This window comes from Arvicola amphibius, chromosome 8, assembly GCF_903992535.2.
Source record: "Arvicola amphibius chromosome 8, mArvAmp1.2, whole genome shotgun sequence".
NCBI classification, from domain to species: domain Eukaryota; kingdom Metazoa; phylum Chordata; class Mammalia; order Rodentia; family Cricetidae; genus Arvicola; species Arvicola amphibius.
Window position 1 is genome coordinate 100,873,359 of NC_052054.1, and position 19,809 is coordinate 100,893,167.

Here is a 19,809-nt window from a genome sequence, read left to right on the forward strand (position 1 = left end):
ACAAGGTGGAAATCAACCTACATCCCACTCTCCGGCATTGTCTCCTCTGGAAAATGCTTTCCTCTGAGATACACTGGACCTTCCATCCATCCCCAGGGGAGTGGTAAAGAACCCCAACAAAAGGCAAAGCTGAAGATCGCGGTGGACGCTTAACCCATCCATCAAAAACCTTATTAATCAGTCCATTAACCCCCAGTCTACTGGATATTATTGGAAGTGAAAGCTTGTCAATCTAAGAACTCCAGGAAAATGGTGGGAAATACCTGGCTTTTATTTAGAGGCAACTTAACTTCACCCTTAAAGATTTTCTACTATTGCTTATGTTTAGTGATGTGCGCTTTATGTTAAAGAAATGTCAGACATAGGTGAATTTAAAATAAACCCATGGTGTCTCAATGATTAGATAGACACCGCATCCAAAACCCTTTGGGGCCACTGACAAAAGTGGCATTTCTTCTTCTCTCTGCCATGTCACATGATTGTCAGGGATGTATGTGTCAACTGTGCATGGAGACAAGAGGACCCACCCCCAGTGGGGCCGTCCTGGAGGCACAGTGGAAACTATGGAATCCTCCTGTTTCAGCAGCTCCCACATTGATGAGAGCACATGGCTCTGGCCATCACGAGGGCTGGGGCAGCTCCTGGGAGAACAGCCCGAGAAGCCAGGGCCTACAGGGTTCTACGTGGGCATAAATGTATACACTCGCAGACTCCCACTTTGTAAAAACCTAGCAACTGGATTTACCCCAAAGCCAGAATTTAAGACTCATTAATTTGTAAATCTTTCTGTCTCTGAAAGTTATAGAAAATATTCCCATATCCATGAGATTTTCCAGCTGCATATTTTTGTAGAAGCTATCCACTGTTGTGGATTCCCAACTCCTGGGAGCACACCTCACTTCCAGCCAGACCCACTCCCAGTACCAAGGATGCCTTCCATTTTCGGGGTGGGAACAGCAACGTCAGGGCTGCCCTCCCCAGGTGTCGTCTGTCCCACTCAGGTACCTCATGCCCTCTCCCTCCAAACGCTTGTGTGGCGGGCATCCAAGTGTGCCAGGCTGGCAGGAAACCATGGCCAGCTAACCCACTTCACAACCTCCACTCTTCTGACCCCTGAACAACTCCATCACAGGATGAAGTTGACAGTCATTGGACCACATCCAGAGAGAAGCCAAGTCAAACTCTCAACACGATCCCTTGACTTTCGGCCTGTCTTTTTCTACTCAGCCTCGAGAAGCAGAAAAGAAACGTGTCCTTGAGCCATCGGTGGAAAAGCGCTAGACGAAAGGCATGCTACACAGCACCGTGGGTGATCACATGGTTTGGCCAGGACACCACTACGAAGTGACAGAATGAATGGCATGCCGCGTGACTGTTAACAATCGGTGGCAATCGTTTGATTCTCACAGTGCACAAAGGTGAATCGATGCTGACCACACAATGAAAGGATCCAAAGAAGAGCTCTTACCTAGTGTCCCTTCCCCGGCTGACTTGAGGGCATTCAGCTCTTCTTTTGGCATCTTCGTAGGGCCTTGGTACCCAACATCATTTAGTGAGTCTGAAGTCTCTCCGTTGGTGGCGATTTCTGAATTTAGGATTATTCCATGTTTCTGGGAGCAAAACAGGTTCAGCATAATAGTTGGTGAGACCAGGTTAAACTATATTTTATTCATTAATAGGACGATGTAGATGCTAACTCTACAGGGATGGAGAAGTGTCTAGGTACACACTCACAGTCTATCAACCGAGGCAGATCTACAATGGCTTCCTTCCTCCTCTTATGTTCCAAAATGCCAGTGGTTCTCAACCTTCCTAATGCTGCGACCCTTCAATATAGTTCCTTATGTTGTGGTGACCCCAACCGTAAAATTATTCCGTTGCCACTTCATAATTGTCATGTTGCTGCTGTTATGAATCAGAGTGTGACCCCTGCCGTGGGGGTCACAACCCACAGGTTGAGAACCTCGGCAATATACACGCTCTATTTTCTGATGACAAGCTGCTTTTAAAAAAAGGCTTTCTTCTAATTAGGACAATGGCCTGTGGCCTGCCACACAGTGGAGCGTCAAGAAAGCAAACCTTTCACTATTAACTTTGACCCCAGTCTTAAAAATGGGAGAACAGCACGAAGAAAGGAAACGCAGGTGATGTGGAAGGACTGAGTTCTGTTGGCAGAGAGATGGCATTTGCAGAAGGTCATGCTGCTTCACGTCTTCAAAGGGATCATTTGTGCCGAGGACATGGTCAACCCCCTAAACCAGCTGCCCGCCTCAGTTGCGGAGTACCTCCTTGCTATCTACTTGGTCCCCAATGCTTTTTTTGTCTTCAGGCTCTTTGGAGACTCCCAGTTACGGCACACAGTCTGAACCAGGAGCATCATTTAGGTCTTAGCTCTAAGCTTGTATCCAGATACTGTCTTACTCTGACTTTGACTGGGGAGCTTGGGAGACGACACTGTGTATCTGGGGGCAAGTCAGGATGATGTCATGGCCACACTCAGCACTACTGCTGTAGCAGTCTGTGAACCCACCTAGAGCTGCCTGCTGGTTTCCTCTTGGCATGATCCTTACAAAAAGTGAAACTTGTCCTTCCTGTGACCTGGTGGGTTAGTGTGATCCTACCATGTATCCGAGACACTGTTGAGCTAAGGAAGTCCTTGGACAAGAGGCACATACATTCTAATGAGTGTAAGGAAATCCTTAGATAATGCCAAACTCAGAGCTAGAAATCTGAGCTACATTCCAGATCTGGTTTGCTTGTAAGCACTTGAGCCGGATGGGTACTGGTATCACCTGTTTCGTGGGGATAGTTCATTGAAGGCTCGAACACAGAGACAAAAGCAGACAGCACCCATGGTCACTGACCCACAGAGCTTGAAATTGTCACCTTGGTCCATCCTTCCTTCCTTTCCCCAATGCAGGATCTCTCTGTGTAACTCTTGCTGCCCTGGAACTAGATCTATAGACCAGGCTGGCCTTGAACTCATAGAGATCCACCCACCTCTAACTCCTGAGTGCTGGGATTAAAGGTGTGTGCCAGCACTGCCCAGCAACCTTGGTACTTTTCTCAAACTGAACTTTGGCTTCATACCTTTAATTCCTCCTTCAGCTTGACTGTTTCTTCTCTAAGGTCATCTCGTTCGCTCCGTATAGAATCAAAGAACTCTTTCTGTCTTTCTAACGCCTGGGTGTGCAGCAGAGCAGAGAGGAGAGACAGGGGTGAGGGAGAGGGAGATACAGAGAGCGGGCGAGATTAGCACAGATGGCAGGATAAGCAAGAATTAGGGACGAGGAGGCACTGCTGTCCAGGGTACCAGTGAGAAAGGATGCTGTTGGGTTTATGCAGCGTAAACCAGCTACTGTTCACACACTAGCATTTCAGAGCAAGGGATGCTGTGGAGGAAGGCTGCTTTATGCCATTTATTTCTGTCTTTTGTTTTCTCATTGCAGTACTGGGACTAAACCAGGGGTCTCACATATGGGAAGTAAAGGGTCTCCCACTGAGTTACAACCCCAGAAGATCCCACCACTAGCTCAGCTTTCTTTTCTTTTTTGGGGGTGGGTGGTATGTTTTTTTTTAAAATAGGGTCTTGCTGTGTGTCCCGGGCTGGCCTGGAACTTGCCTCTACGGTGTTGGGATTAAAGGGTTGCATTACCACTGCCTGGCACTAGGTCTGTTTTTATCTTACGACATGGTGCTGGAGAGTGAACAGGTGTCACACAGTCCTTTAAATGAGAGATAAATGCAGAACTAGAAACGCTGCTAAAGAACCCCACTTTATAATTTTAGACATTTCCGTGTTTAAGTTCCTGTTCACATGTGTGCGTGTCTGTTTCCCTGTGTGTGTTTCTGTGTATAATTCAGAGGACAATATCAGGTGTCATTCCTTGATTGCCATCATCTTTGTCTTTTTTTTTTTTTTTAATTTAGAAACCGAGTCTTTCACTGGCCTGGAGTTCCCTGACTAGGCTACGCTGGCTGGGCAGCGAGCCTTAGGAATGTCCCTAATCACTTCTCCAGCGCCAGGGTCACGAATGTGTGTCACCATGTCTGGTCTGGTGACTAAATTCAGGTCCTTTTGTTCACACTTTACTAGCAAGCATCTCCCTAGGCTATTTTTAGACACTGGTTATGAGCATCTGTTGTTCAAAGAATGCTCTGGGAGAGCATGCTTGTACACGCGTGTGTGCGCGGCACATGAGCACATGGTCTCTGAGCCAAAGGCTCGTGAATGTGCCGAAGAAGAATAGTGAGGCCTCATATTGTGAACATTTATTTCTGTGACGAGGCAGATCACCTCTAGACCTGTCTTAGGGCCCAGTCACATAGTTGCTGTTTTTTAGGTATCATGGGCTGCTATGAGTCAGCAGTGACTTGGTGGGGCCCACTCTTCCTATTTACCACTCTTAAATGGGGATGGGCTGTCTCCCCCTCTCTGCTGAGGAGGGAGAGGGGTCTGATGAGGCCTCCCTGTGGAGGTCTCAAAATGGGAACCCGTGGAGTACGGCATGCTACCCCCCACCACATCATAAAACCCCAAGAGAACTCTGGGGTTTGCTCTTCCACGTTGAGCTGTCCAGAACCTTTCTCCCTGCATGGCCCGCATTGTACCTAGGCCCTCTGGTGCAGCAGGAAGAGGGAGACAGCTCCAACTACCCAGCTATGGCTCCATCCACCTGGGTAAGCTGGGGTAGTCGCCATGCTATTCAGGTTGTGTCACCTGAGGGTCGCATGCACATCCATGCAAACATTCTTCCAAACCAAAGCTTCTGTGGGAACCATGTTTGCCGAGCAGCCCCCACCTCCAGGGACAGTTTTGCGAAGGCTTGAGACTCCTACCCCTATCTTTTTGTCTTTCCACTCTATCGTTTCCTGAAGATCAGAGATCTCCCTGATAAAACCCGCCTGTTTCTGCTGCAGCTGTCGGATTTCCTGAGGAGAGGAACAGACAGAAAGGAAGTAGACAAAGGGTTGAGCAGAGAAAAGAAATCAGTGCTAGATGACCAGGGCAAGGAGGTCTCGCCATCCCCGGATTCAGCAACATGCTAGGATTTTTTTCCTTGTTCTACTCTCAGCTCCAAGAAGAAAACCAGCGTGGCTGACAGCTTACCTCAAAGCTATCACTTACAGTCCTGACTAAGTTAAAGAATGAAAACCCAACCCCATACAGCCATGCTTTGCTTAACCGAAGCTATGGATCAGAATGCTCCGTGGCACAAACCACGGTACCAAATGACCACAACGTTTATGAACTCATATAATTATACTTTCCTAGTTCTGAGACCACTGTGAAAGAACCTTCCGAGGAGGGCACCTAGACCATCGATTCTCAACCTGAGGGTCATGACCCATTGGAAAAAACGTATTTCTGATGGCCTTAGGAAGTAAGACACTGCTCAGTATCGAAATCTCAGTTATGAAGTAACAACGGAAGTAAGTTTATGGTTGGGGGTTCCTAAGATCATCAGAGTTATTTTTCTGACAGTTGTGACTCACAGGTTGATAACCACTCTGCCCACATTAAACCTGCCCACATTATTGCTTTGTGTTCTCTCTTCACCAACGCTACTAACCTCGACTGCTGTCAACACGGCTCCCACCTCGGTGTGTGATGTGCGTCCCTCCCGTGGGTACCTTGTGATTCCCTCAGAGCCACACAGATGATCGAGATGATCGATGACAACCTTCCATTTCAAGGTTGTTAGTCTCACCTTCGAAATCTCTTTTTTTCCCCCACATTTATAACTTCTAGGGACTTAGGATGCAGACTTTGCAGAGGTGGGCAGCATTTTATCACGCCTCCCAAAACACACACAAGAGCCCCAGAATGAGAATCTTCACCCACGAGCGGAGCCATCTCCTCGTTGGATGGAAAAGTCGTCTGAACCCTAGATTTTAATCGAAGCTGTAGCTTTAGGGATTGCTATGAGCTGACTCCCGGGCCTCCAAGGTGACGAGTGTTTGGATAAGATCTTTCTTCAGAGGTATGAAGGTTAAATGAGGGTGGGTCCCAGGTGGACAGGATGGGTGTCTGTATTGAAAGTGTACATACACTCTCTGCCCTTAAGGACACAACACTGAAGGTGACCCTCTGTGCCCAACCTTGACTTGGACTTTGGTCTCTAGAACTGTGAGGAAAAACACACCTGCTGACTAGGCCACCAAGTCTGTGGCATTTTATCACAGCAACCTGGGCTAGAGGAGTAAAGAAGCAACAGAACAGGAAGAAGAAAGGTGTCACCCACCTCAAGCATTTCTTCCCTTTGCCTCAGAGCTTCCTTGACTTCGGCAAACTGGAACTGCAGGATGCTGTGGGCATGCTTCTCCCTCTCGAACTCCTGTGGGTGAGGAATGCAGGACGGAGGCTGCAGTTCGGTGGCATTTCTGTCACAGGGCTCAAGTTCTCATGAGCCACATGTCCCTCAGGACAAACGACCCTCTACTACATCATTGCTGTGTTCAAGGCACACAACAACACAAGCTCATTCCTCTGCTGTCCATAGAGGACGATCAGACAGTTCCCCCTAAAAGCAACTCTCGGACTGTGCAAAACTGAGAAGTTATTTCCCAGTTCCTCTCTGGTTAAGATGCGTCTTAGGGTCTCTCTCTAGGGAGTCTGTGCTGCAGGCTGGGAATACACAAGAACAAAACCGCTCCTGTGTCCTGAGTCCCAGTGGGTCCTGAAGTACATGTGTGACTGCCTTTCTCTGAGCTCTGAAGGTATGGTTTCTGAAAGGGAGTAACTGTGCCTTTCCCAAATAAGTAGAAATAACAGTACAATTTCCCTAAAATCTTTGATGTAATTTATAATTAATACCCTATGAAGCTGACATAAATCAAAGGCAGGAAATGTATTTTAGCATGAAAATCTGGGAGTATCTAGCTGTGCATCATTTAAGTATGTCTGTTCTCTAATATACATGTTTTTCATGATTGTTTTATTTTCATGCATAATAGCAACAGTCTAGCAAAATTCTCTAGTTTACACATTGAAACTATGCATAATCACATTCTAAATTACTCTGAGAAGGGCACAGATGTCTGAGTTTTATATGTATATATGTGTATGAGTATGTATGTACGTGTGTGTACCTATGTGTATAGGTGTGTGGAAGCCAGAAGTCTACCTTGGGGGTCATTCCCCAGGAGCTGTTGTCCCTGGGGTTTTTGCCTTTTCTTTTCAAGGTTGACTTTATTATTTTATGTATATGTGTGTGAGTCTGTGCACATGTGTGCAGATGCCCACGGAAGCCACGGCCATCAGATCCCCATGAGCTAGTGTTACAGGTGCTGGAGAGCCACCTGTCATGAGTGCTGGGGACCAAACATGGCTCATCAACAAGACAGTATATACTCCTAAGCACTTGGCCATCTTTTCAGCCCTGGCCTGGGTTTTTGAGAAAGTGTTTCTCATGGTCTGAACTCAGGTCTGAACGCTGTGCAGCAAGCGCTTTAGAGTGAGTTATCTCCCCTACCCGTGAGACTGTTTGGTTTGGCGGCAGAGTCTTGCTAAGTAGCCCAAGTCAATCTTGGACTCCTCTTGCCTCAGCCTCCTACATGCTGGGATCACAGTCATTGCCACCATGTAAGACAAAGACACAATATTCTAATTCTCAGACTCTGGGCTTTCTGGACAAGTGGAGAATCACGTTTAAAAAATATATAAACATGGGTTGGAAAGATGGCTTCAGCAGTTAAGTGTATCCTGTAGATGACCTCAGTTCAATTTCTAACACCCACGTCAGGTGGCTCACAACTGCCTGTAACTCCAGCTCTAGGGGACCTGACATCCTTCTCTGAGTATGTGTGGGTGTGGGTGTATACAAACTAGTGTACTCATGCACATACCACCTCTCCACATACATAATTAGCAAAAAAATTAAAAAAATAGAAGTTTTATATATATATATATATATATATTTCATGAAATACACACACACACACACACACACACACACACACACACACACACTTAGTACGTTTGTTTTTGTTTTTTCATGACAGGGTTTCTCTGTAGCTTTGGAGCCTGTCCTGGAACTAGCTCTTGTAGACCAGGCTGGCCGCGAACTCACAGAGATCCGCCTACCTCTGCCTCCACCACCCCCAGTGCTGGGATTAAAGGCATGCGCCACCACTGCCCAGCCAAGCACACCACATTTACACAGTTCCCGCTGCATTCCTGAGCACAGCGGGGCTTACCTTGTTCTTCTCCTCATATAGTCTCTGAGACTCGGCCAGCTGCTCTTCCAGCTCCAGAAGCGTGTCCTTCAGCGTGTCTACCTGGTACATGAAGTTGGTCTTCTCGTTGTCTAGCTGGGCGTTGGAGACCATGGCCTTCTTGTACTTCTCCTCGACTTCAGCCAGCGAGTCCTGCAGAAGCCAGGCCATTGTTTCAGAATTGCAAGAGGGAAACAGGGCGCGATTAAGCTAGAGTTCTTTCCCAGTCTCAGCCTTTGTTTCTTAGAGTAGAAGAGACACGGTGCAATCTCAAATGCACGGAGCCCACTTCTCAATGTCCTGTCCACTCAGACAAGCAGCTTTCAACTGTGGGTGTGTGTGTGGGGGAGTGACCGTAGCCCATGGCTTGCCTGTGAGGAATTATGTTAACGATGTTAATTGAGGCAGGAAGACCGGCCCTAAATGTGGGCCATCCCTAGGCTGGAGTCCTGGCTAGCATAGAAACCAGAAAGGAAACACCAGCACTCATTACTCTCTGCTTGCTGACTGCACAGGCAACCTGACTAGCTGCCTCATGTTCCTGCCACCAGGACTCCCTGACGTGATGGACTATATCCTTGAACTGTGAACCAAAATAAACCCCCTTTCCTTTAAGTGGCTTTTGTTCGGGCATTTTGGCACAGCAATAAGAAAAGGGGCTAAGACAGCTGTCTATCTTCTCACTAAGACAAGGAGGCATGTGGGAAGCTGGTTGCTCAGGGAGGCAGCAGAGCCACTGACTCTCTGATTCAGCAGCCAGAATCTTTCCCCCATGGGCCACGGCAGCTAAATGGGTTTCTGAAGTCATCACTCAGTGTGTGGATATAGCCTGGGAAAGAGCCAGGTACGGATGGAAATAAAACCCTGCCACAAGCCACTGCTAGGCCACCCCGCTCAGGCTTGGGAACCAGGAAAGAATCTGTGGCCACTGCAGATTTCTGACTCATGGGAAATCAAACAAGGTCCACAGGTCTTACTGGGTTGGCCCTGGAGAGACCAAAGTCATTTGTTTGAAAGGGCAGCCGTGGGAAAAAAAAGCTGTAAAGATAACATTGACAGTGCCCAAACATGGCTCCCACTCTTGTAGGCTCCAAAATGTGAGCATCAGGAAAGTGATGCTGGAAAGGTGTCGGCTCAAGCGTCGGGGCTGCAAAGAGACCCTGGGGAATCCTGCACCGGTCTAGCTCTGGGTATCCACACCACGACAACCAGAGGTGGTACCATTGGGTCCCAGTTGATTCACTGGCTCCATTGTTAGGTGAGTTAAAAGCCAGGGTCTTAATGTTTCTATTATATAGAAATGACCTTGAAGATGATGAGTTAGTATGTGCCTTATGCCACCTGTCTGTCTCGTGCTCGTTGCTATGGCGTTTAGAGGATTTCTTAGGCCCTTTCTGGGGAGATGAAAAAGAAGCGACAGATCTGTATCTACTGCTCGATTCCAGACTTGCCATGAGCTGTTTGGTGGCTGTGGCTGCCTGTGCTTTGGCATCTGCTCCCTATGGCACCTGCTCACCCCGGCATTGTTAAGGAACTGGGAATCTACATATCCTGTTGGCACGGTGACGTCCTTTGAAGTCTGAGAGCAGTATACACACACACACACACACACACACTCACAGATACTGTTCCCTTAAGGACAAGTCGACGACATGCACTAACCTTGAAGCTTCCAGAACACACATGTTAGGACAGCTCTGGTGAGCTTGGCAAAGCAAACCGGGAGAAAGACCCTTGCGTGTGACAACTATGGAGAGCGAAGAGAACCAAAACTCTTCAGTGTCTGTCTGCTGTGTTTGCAAAATGAGACATTGGCTCTGAGCCTAGAGGGAAGGTGTTGCGTGCCACCCCACATCAGAGGGGGTTAGGCCGGTCACCTTTTCCACTGGGGACTCACTGTGTTCAGAAACTGCATTTGGAAGAAGACAGATGCACACTGTGTTAGAATTTCCCATGCTCCCACACTCTCCACAACTGGTGCCCTTCAGCGTGAGCATGCACACAGGACTTGTGAGGCTTTTTAAAGTTAAGGTGGGTTAGTGTCACGGGCTCACACGTCCATAAACCAGTACCTTCATCTCTTTCAATCCCTGCATGTATTTGCCTTCTACATCCTGAATCTGGTCCTTTAACTCATTAAGTTCCTGAGGGAAATGCACAAAAGGCAGATGATGTCAAGGGAGAAAATCGGCAGAGTTCATACACACACCTGCGGCTTTCTTATGTCTGGGTATGCCCCAGTGTTTAGGCAGTCAGAGACACGGTTCCTTCTTTATTTTATTAGGCAGTAAAGGAAAGTGAAAATATGTTTCAGCATTATAAATATTAAAATTTATATCATTCTAATACAAGTTAGAAAATTTAGGTGTATCTTGTATTGTTTTATAAATTTTTAAAAAATGGGCAAAAAGAGTCTGACAGTGTGATGCATGCCTTTAATCCAGCACTTGGGAGGCAGAGGCAGGTGGATCCCTTGAGTTCAAGGCCAGCCTGGTCTACAAAGCAAGTTCTAGAACAGTCAGGGCTACACAGAGAAACCCTGTCTCACACACACACACACACACACACACACACACACCACCGCCGCCGCCGCCACCACCACCACCACCAAAAAACAAAACAGGGCAAAAAATTGGGGCTGGAGAGATGGTTCCCTTGTTAAGAGGACTTGCTGCTTTTTCAGAGGACCTAGGTTCGATTATCAGCATCCACGTGGTGACATACAACCCTTTGCAACTTCCATTCCAGGGAATCTGATACCCTATATTTGTCTCTGTGGGAACCTGGCATGCATGTGGTACACAGGGATACCATCCATATACATAAAATAAACAGTAAACAAGCAAATCTTTAAAAAGCAGCAAATAAACAAACAGGCAAGTGTGGGGGTGGCCAGAGAGATGGCTCAGGGGTTCAGAGAGCCTACTGCTCTTTCCGAGGACCTCAGCTTTGGTCCCAGCACCCATCAGGTGGTTGGCTCTATTGTCACCTGTAATTCCAGCTTCAGGGGATCCAACATCATCTTCTGGCCTCGCGGGCACCTTGCACACATGTGGCATTGATACACAGAGACACATAAACAAAATAATAATAATAGTAATAATAATAATAATAATAATAAACCTTAAGCAACAATGAGCCAAAAGAACACTGTCAAGAGTTTAGCTCGCTGTCTTCCTACCCCACAGACAGTGAGCTGCTGGGGGCAAAGATGAACACATTTCTCCAGGTGTCTGGTACCTGGAGACAGATCTGCCACAGACTAGTCTCCCGGCAAGCACCTGCTAGGCAAATGAACGGTACTCATGCCTAAGAACAGAGTCTAAGCAGGACTGTAGTGACCTCCACTTCCAGCCCATAAAAAAAGTAACAGTGTTGGTGGCTGAGGATGTTGGGGTCTGGTGCGTGGCATTTTAGGGGCGCAGATAAAACGCCAACTGTCCTGGCTTCCTATTCATAGAACATGGAAGCAGCGCTTCAGGTCTGACACCAGCAGCCGCTTCAATCCCTTCTCTGTGCTCCTGGCAAATGCCATCTGGCTGCTCAGCCGCCACCAGGGGAGCTGGGTCCCTGTGAACCAGATTTGAGTACGGTGAAACTCTCCCACAAAATTAGCCAAATGCAGCCCTTTCAGACCCTCCCTCCGTCTTGCTCTGCTCCCTGAAGGACACACATTCTGGTCACCTACCCTTCATTCCTTTCCTGTTTGGGACACAATTGCTCCAGCTGCCTAACAGTACACACTGTGGTCATAATTAACAAACAGTGCCGGGCTGTGACAGTCTTTCCATATACGGAGGAGGTCACCATACATGGCGCCATCCTTGGTGTCAATGGTTTAACAAAGAATAATTTCTGTGTCATAGCAGGAAAAGAAACACCATTAAGATGCAGTGATGAAGTCTACCAAAGGCACGCTACTAACAGAAGGGGGAGCATACATTTTAGGTGAGGGAGAAGATGCTGGAGGGTGGGCACCTGCTGTGGTCCTGGATGACCAGAATGTTCCATCGTCTAGAACATTCCAGAAAATGGAAAGTGAATATCTACATGTGTTAGCACATGGCAAAAAATGGCCTGGCCTGCGGAGAACAGAGACCTGATGGCCACAGAGGAGGACGCATGCTCCTCCCTGCTTGGGTACAGGCAGGTAAAGCTTCCCCCAGAGATGCTGCCTCCGTTGGGTCCATTGTTAGGTGAACGCCATGTTTTCAGGCAGACAGAGGAGATGGGACTGATCTCAAACCTCACAAACTAACTCTATAAATACGAAGACTAAACAGTCTTCCAAGGAGTTCTGTTAAGTCACGGGTGAGCACAGTGTCTTACCTTAATTTCCCTAATGGACGCCTCGGTGTCCACGGAGATGGAAGTATCTCCACTTCCTCTCCGGGAGGAAGTCCCGCCCAGAGAAGCCAGCGTGGCAGCAGACAAGCTGGGCATGTTACGGGACCCCTGGAATGGGTGAAGAACAGATATCATTTGGTAAAACTAAAATTACCAACAAGCCAAACATTTCGGAACCTCTCCTTTCATGTTCCATTTTAGCTCCCACAGATGATCATTTCTGGTGTGTGAGTGTGCGGGTGAGCTATGTGCATGTGTAGGTAACAGTGTAGCGGCGAACAGTGTAGCGGCCACAGGAAGCTGCCAGGTGTCCTTTCTGACACTCTCCGATGAATTCCCTTGCGATGAGGGCTCCCACTGAGCCTGAAACTCACCATTTTGTCTAGACTAGATGGGCAGCTACAATGCTGGGGTTACAGGTACCTGTGAACGCACCCAGCTTTTTACATGTGCGTTGGGGACTTGAACTCAGGTCCCCAAGGCAGGCACTCTTACCCTCTGAGCTATCTCCCTGCCTGAGTGCACCTTTTCTTTAACTCAGCTTCTATACTGGACAGTCTCCCATGGGCTTCTGGCCAGTGTTAAAAGAGCTCATTCAGAGGTGTTTCACGGCTGATTTGGGTTTGTCTAGTTTGCAGTGAGCTAGCTCTTCACTGTCCCTCAGATTTCAACCCTCACGCGGGACTCCTTTGGAGATATGACATCATGTGTGGACACCTTAGCAGCCTCAGTCACTGAGGTCGGTCTCACCCAGGACCCTCTAGGTTAATCACCGGCCTGTGAACAGAGGCTCGCAGAAAGCCCTTACCTTCTCAAGGAAGTCTTTGTCTGGTCTTTCTTCTACCTGTGGAGGAAGGGGACAACTGTCAAATAGTTCAAAGCACTGAACTGATCATATAAACTCTGCAGTCTGACAAAGCCAGGCGGTGGTGGGGCACGCCTTTGATCCCAGCACTTGAGAGGCAGAGGCAGGTGATCTCTGTGAGTTTGAGGCCAGCCTACAGGATAGCTAGGGCTGTCACATGGAGAAACTCTGTCTCAAAAAACCAAGAGGAAAAAAAAACCAAACAACAAAACATTATCCCATGCTGTAGTTTAAAAACAAAAAACAAAACGAAACAAAAAAACTAAAAACAAACAAACAAAAACCCCTAAGACTTTGGCTTTCTGCAGCTATCCTTCCTGTGTGGAAGCCTCTCTGAGACCCATCCTTTCCTCAGATAGAAGCCTCCATGGGATGCAGGGTGGCCTACGTGGCTGGAAGCAGGTGTGCACCGATGCTGAGCCCCCAGGGAGACACCTGGTGTAGAAGGGTCTGCTTGGCTACTGAGGCTGAAGAAGCTGACCTAAGGACTGTTCCTCCGGCCTTGGGAAATCACATGGGTTCAGCGCTGGGCCACCCTCAGCCACCATGCTTCCCTCCCCAGTCCCAAGTCCTGCTTCCCACAGCTCCAAAGTTCTTAACTTTGACCCCAAGAGCATTCGCCAAACATGTCAGTGGCAAATACACATCCTACCTCAGATTCACAGATCTGAGTGGCACAGGACACTGTGGACGCCTGTGCAGGTTTATGGTGGATGGTCCTGAAGTCACCGCCATGCTCTGAGGTCACAGCTCACAGACAACATGAGTAGCAAGAGAAACCGGTCACTAGGCACAAGACACCCACCTCCAATGCCCAGCTCTCTTCTGTGTGTGTCCTAGTCTAACCAGTACATGGAAAGGACTCAGTGGTCCTGCTGGGCAGACCCTGTGAACCCACTCACTGCCAGTCATGGCTGACATGTGGGATAAGCACCAGATGCTGTATATTTTCACATGTGTGATCCACACTGGCTTGACTGTCCACTGTCCACGGTGGGCTGCTGAGGCAGGCCCCAGCTGAGACAGTTTTATCTCACTGTCTACAGAGTTGGAAGCCCTCCTTCGTTCTCTTTGGGTGTGTATGTAAGTATGTTCATGAGCACGTGTGTGCATGTGAAGGAAGGCCAGACTCTGACATACGATGCCTTCTTCAGTTCTCCACCTTATTGTTTGAGACAGGGTCTCTCACTGAACCTGAGGCTTGCTGACTCAGTGGCTGGCCAGCAGCCTAGGGCTCCTCCTGGGTTCACCTCCCCAGCTCTGGAATAACAGGTGTGAACTGCTATGCCCAGCTTTTGACACGGGTGCTAGCGATCAGAAAACTCCGGTCATCATGACAAGCCCTTTACTGACTGAGCCACTGCCTCAGCCACTCTCCCTATGTTCTAAATTTTGAGGATGATTTTGGCAGAAAATGAAGTTCATGCTACTCGGGAATAAAAGTATTTCTGAAATACCAAAAATTTTGGGTAGCTAAGGAGAAGTAAGGTAGCTGGTACCCACTCTCCTGGGACATCAGTTTATTAACTCCTTTAGGCCCAAAGCCTCATTCTTTAGACAAGCTGGTCTGCAGATGGATACTAATGAGCACAAAGTAGAGACAGGCTATACAGGTCTAGCTCTGCAGTGCTGGGAATGGAACTAATGCCTGGTGCATGACCACCAAGCCCAACCCTGGTCCCAAAAGTCCAGATAAACAGACTCAGGCTGACACCTAGAAGGCTGCTGGCTTTTCGCTCCTGGGGTAAATATGTTTTCTCTTGTTCATCAGCAATGCATATTGTATAGGAAAGCTGAAGCTCAGATAGCCAAATAGTCACAAAGATCTACATCCGCAAATGGAGGGGCTTTCACTAGCAACTGGTACATACACTGCTTTTACAATTCACAAAACATCGAAGAGGAAAGAAAAAAATTCCAAACCATAGCTTGGTCAGACGTGGAAGAGAATACCTTTAATTCTACCCACCCCCCGACACACACACAGGAGGGAGAGACAGGTGGATTTCTCTGAGTTTGAAGCCAGCTTGGTATATGTGGTTAGTTCCAGTCCATCTTGAGTTACATGGCCTCAAAAAAACACATAGTATGCTTTTTCCATAGTTTAAAAAAATCCTCTTCTCTAAAATATATAATGAATGCAGAATATGACAAATCAGGGAAGGAGCTAAGTGGAGATCATTCAGAGAAAAATTGAAAACTGTCTTTCAATGTAGATACACGGGATGTACCCTTCAGCATCGAATTTTGTTTTCCATTCCATTTTGTTTTCAAATTGAAACAGGTACTGCTGGGGCCCCATGAGATGTGACAAGGGCTGCTGTTCCTACTGGCTCCAGTAGATGGCAGCATGGACAGTCTGTCTCAAGTCAAACCCAGAAAGAAGCAGACAGACAGTTGGACCCTCTTCAAAAAGGGACAGAGAAGTAAACCAGATGGCATCCTTCACTCTGACAGAGAGCATGCCACCGTACCTCTGCAAACAACACACTGCACATCCACGGCTGCTGCATGTCCCGCCGTGAGGGCTGCCATGGAGACAAGGCCGCCAAAGGTGGTGGACAGAGCAGGCGCATGGGACAAGCCACCAGACCTGCAAACACTGACCTTCCCTGCTTAGAAGGGCCGACGGTATCAGGAATCTTGTGACCTAGTGAGTATTTTTTTTTTTTTTTTTTTTTTTTTTTTTCACAGCAGTGCACAGAAGGTCATCTTCTTTAGACAGGGGATAAACAAGGCTGCCTAGCCCAGAGAGCCTGATCACTCAGGGCTAAGCTACAACAAACATCAAGGAGATACAATGAAAGGGGCAGCTGTCAGATTTGGTCTTGAACTTGGAGGTGGACGAATGCTGACTGTGAATGCTGAATGCTTCCTTCGGGAAGAGCAGGAGTCGAAGTGTGGGGTAGCCTGGATGACTGGGTTGGGAGGGAAGGCACTTGGCTCAGTCTCCTGTCCCCACCCATGCAAGAGCTGGTTGTTCCTCGCCTTTCAGTGGCCCAGAGGCTGTTCCTGGTTGAGCCTCTGGAAGAAGCTTTTGCCGAACTCGTAAGTGCTGATCATGATAGCACAGGAGGGAGCGGCCTTGATGATCCTTGGGAGGAAACCTGCAAAGAGTCCCCTGGTGCCCGATTCAGCTTGGATTCTCCGAAGCAGGAGCCAGGTGGAATCAACTCTTGGGGGCTTCACTCTCACGGCCTTCACTGCTCCCAGTGCGATCTGCCGCTGGGTCTTCACCACATCGAAGGGTAGAGTGAGGGTGGCAGCCACCATTCCTGAGATGCCACCAGCCACAAAGCTGATGCCCACGGATGTCTGGTCCTTTGGTCTCAGCCCGTTCAGCCAGCCCTTCACCAGCTCGTAGTTGAACCAGTACAGAGCTGAGAAGGGCACATCTCGAAGGGCTGTGGGACCCCAGCCCAGCCACAGTGAGCGCCAGCCCCCCTGGGCCACCGAAGCTTGAACACAGGTAGCCAGCTCCCGGTATGACACGTGCTGAGCCTGTAGTTTGGTGCGCACAAGCTCCAAGGGGCTGACCACTGTCACAGTGCCCATGCGGGCGAGGGCACCAGCCACCATGGGTGCGTAGAGGTCAGAGGTCAAGGACTGACCACACAGGAAAGCCTTGAGTTGGTCGTAGGCAGTGAAGTAGATGGCAGTAGCTGGCACAGTCATCACCAGGGTGGCTGGGAGGCCGCTCCACAGGGTCCTAGTGCCCTCATGCCTCACGATCTTCACAAAGGCATCCAAGGTGCCAGTGAATCGAGTCGGATCCTGAAACCAGGTGGCACAGCGAGTGCCGTTGGGGCACAGGTACAGGGGCTCCAGGACACCGTTGCAGTAGAGGAGGCACTTCCATTTGGTGTAAGAGAGACTCCAGAATCTGGAAGGAGGTGTCAATTCGCTGGCTACTGAGGGCCTCTGAGACTGAAGGCGGACCTTCACCACATCCAGGGGTGTCATGAAGAGGGAGGTGACCACAGCCCCAGTTCCTGAGGCCACCATCTGCTGAAGGGGGCTAATGCCCCCAGGATCCTGATCATCCATCTTGGAGGTTCAATCCTGGCTTTGAGCCGGTGCTTGCGCCGCGCTGCGCCAGGGGCCTGGCGGGCCCATAGCGGCTCCGCGGCCGGTGCAGGGTCCGCGCGCGCCCGCTTCGCACAGCGGCCGCCTAGGAGAGCCCCTAGTGAGTATTTTTAACCTCCATTCCCTGTACTCAGTATTTCAGATTGAAGTCACACTAGCAAGATTCTAAAGGATGCATGTGAGCCTTTTATAGCTGTCACTGACTGTATTCAAAGACACCTTCCAAAATCTACTGAAGGCACGTGTGGCGGCACACGCCTGCAATTCTAGTGCTTGAGCGGTCGAGGCAGGAGGATTACCATGCTGGGCTACAGAGTCTCAATTTTCTTTCTTTAATTTTTTTTCCTCCTAAAAAAGTCCCTTCTAAAAAACTTCAATGGAAGCACAGATTGTGGCAACTTTTCTTTCCCTTCTGAAAGCAAGTCCTTTAGGAGGATGCCAAATGTGTGTCCCGTCCACACCATCTCAGCAGGATTCTTATAAAGATCACGTGATGAGGTTTCATTTGCATGTCGCTGTCAGCTAGCCTATTCGAAGATGAAGAGACCCAGGCAAGAACTGGCCCAAGAGAGAACCTCATGGCCCCAACTTCGGAGATACAGGCCTGCATCAGACACTGGAAGACAAACAGGGTCCCCGAGGCAATGTCATTGCAACAACCCTTGCAAAACAAGTGACACAGGAAACACCACTCAGGGAACACCCATTTTAAGAGCTGCTTCCCTTCCAACGTCAGTGGCAGCAGGGCTCGCCATCAGTGTGGGAATGTTGAGTTTTATTACTTATTTAGGGTGTGTGTGCATACCATGACATATGTGGAGACATCAGAGGACACTTTGTGGGACTCAGTTCTCTCCTCCTTTTTCTTTCTTTTCCTCCCCCCCCCCCCCCCCCGTTTTGAGATGGGTTTTCTCTGTGTAACAGCTCTGACTGCCCTGGAACTTGCTTTATTGACCAGTCTTTGAACTCACAGAGTATATGTTATCCTGCTTCTGCCTCTCTAGCGCTAGGGATTAAAGGTGTGTACCACCACCATCACCACCCAGCTCCTCTAATTTCATTTTTAAGATAGAGTTTATGTAGCCCGGGATTCAATATGGAGCCCAAGATAGCCTTAACATCATGATGCACCTTTCTCAGCCTCTAGTATTGAGATTAGAGTTATGTGCCACCGTACTTGGTGAATCGCTGGTTTTAAATCTACTCTTATACCTACAGAGGCAGGCTTGCTCTCCACAGATCCTGCCTTGCCTCTTTATGTAACAGGAGTCACAAAGGTCTTTGCTTTCAAATTCAAATGGGCAAACAGCTGGGCTCAGCATTTTTCTATGAATGTATAAGACCACACAAGTCCTAGCTCCCTCAAGACATTCCTGAAGATGTTTCAGGGAGGCGGAGGTGGGCTGTGAGACTTAGACAGGAAGGTGCCTTAGGAGTCACCCGGCTCTGCCTGAGTACAGTTCAAGCCTAGATCTCCAACCCCAGATCCCACCTCTTAGCTAGCACCTGTCTTCACAGCTCCTATGACTGATGTTTATGTTATTTAGTTGATGAACATCTTCTTGCCCACTCTGTATAGCCCACGAAGGGCAAGGGCAGGTCTACATTGCCTAACACTGTAGACTCATAACCAGAATACTCGAGGTGTTTAATTAACACTGAGTGAGTGAACTACAACCTCTTCAAGGAGAAGATTCTGAACATAAAGGATAGAAAGAAAACATGGTTCAGTGTGTGTGTGTGTGTGTGTGTGTGTCTATGTGCTACTTTTCCTTCTGTGGCTTTTCAACCAAAAGAAACTCGGGAGGAGAGAGATTTTATTTGGCTTGTACTCTCCAAGACAGTCTAACCATTGATGGAAGTCAGGGCAGGAACATGGAGGGAGGAACCATGGCTAGCATTCTTATAAACCCCAGGACTGTCTAGGGATGATACTGCCCACAAGTGGGCTGGGTCCTCCTATTGCAATTAAGAGAATTCCTTAAAGGCATGTCCAGGGACTAATATTACTCAGTTGAGACTCCCCTTTTGCTGCGATTCTAGGTTGTGTTGACAGTTAACACTAATTAGGACTGACAAGTAGAATGACTGTAGGGGTTGGGGCTTGGGGACTGAAGGGGGTGGGGAGTGGCAATAGAATGAGCTGGAACACGGTCATCTGCCACCTGCATTGCAGCGGATGCCTCTTGGCTTTCCCATGAACTGTATTGTTGGGAGTCCCAGGCTTTTAGTCTATGAATGTGGGAGCACATTAGTGGGAGAATGGATGACCACTTCCTTTGGTCTGGTGACTT

At 48.5% G+C, this 19,809-nt stretch overlaps 2 protein-coding genes across 8 annotated transcripts in view; both read right to left on the reverse strand.

Moving 5' to 3' along the window:
- The window catches only part of Lrrfip1 (LRR binding FLII interacting protein 1), a 129,588-nt gene that overhangs the window by 15,671 nt on the left and 94,108 nt on the right, over positions 1–19,809 (reverse strand). For 3 of the 7 annotated variants that reach the window (XM_038338316.1, XM_038338311.2, XM_038338313.2), the window contains exons 3-8: positions 13,373–13,408; positions 12,547–12,672; positions 10,290–10,361; positions 8,200–8,370; positions 6,246–6,338; positions 1,469–1,610 (exon numbers count right to left, since the gene is read on the reverse strand). In XM_038338316.1, the coding sequence (XP_038194244.1) occupies positions 1,469–1,610; positions 6,246–6,338; positions 8,200–8,370; positions 10,290–10,361; positions 12,547–12,672; positions 13,373–13,408 (640 nt within the window). Of the gene's footprint in view, positions 1–1,468; positions 1,611–3,090; positions 3,184–4,839; positions 4,933–6,245; positions 6,339–8,199; positions 8,371–10,289; positions 10,362–12,546; positions 12,673–13,372; positions 13,409–19,809 lie in introns of all 7 variants that reach the window. The other 4 variants (XM_038338315.1, XM_038338314.1, XM_038338317.1 and 1 more) reach the window with 2 other exon arrangements.
- LOC119820208 (solute carrier family 25 member 39-like) lies at positions 16,127–17,602 on the reverse strand. Its single transcript, XM_038338318.1, has one exon. It carries the CDS (start codon positions 17,474–17,476, stop codon positions 16,421–16,423), a length of 1,056 nt encoding a protein of 351 aa, XP_038194246.1. The 5' UTR covers positions 17,477–17,602; the 3' UTR covers positions 16,127–16,420.

Coding starts and splice junctions, on each gene's coding strand:
- LOC119820208 (XM_038338318.1), bottom strand. CDS start 17,476: ATGGATGATCAGGATCCTGGGGGCATTAGCCCCCTTCAGCAGATGGTG.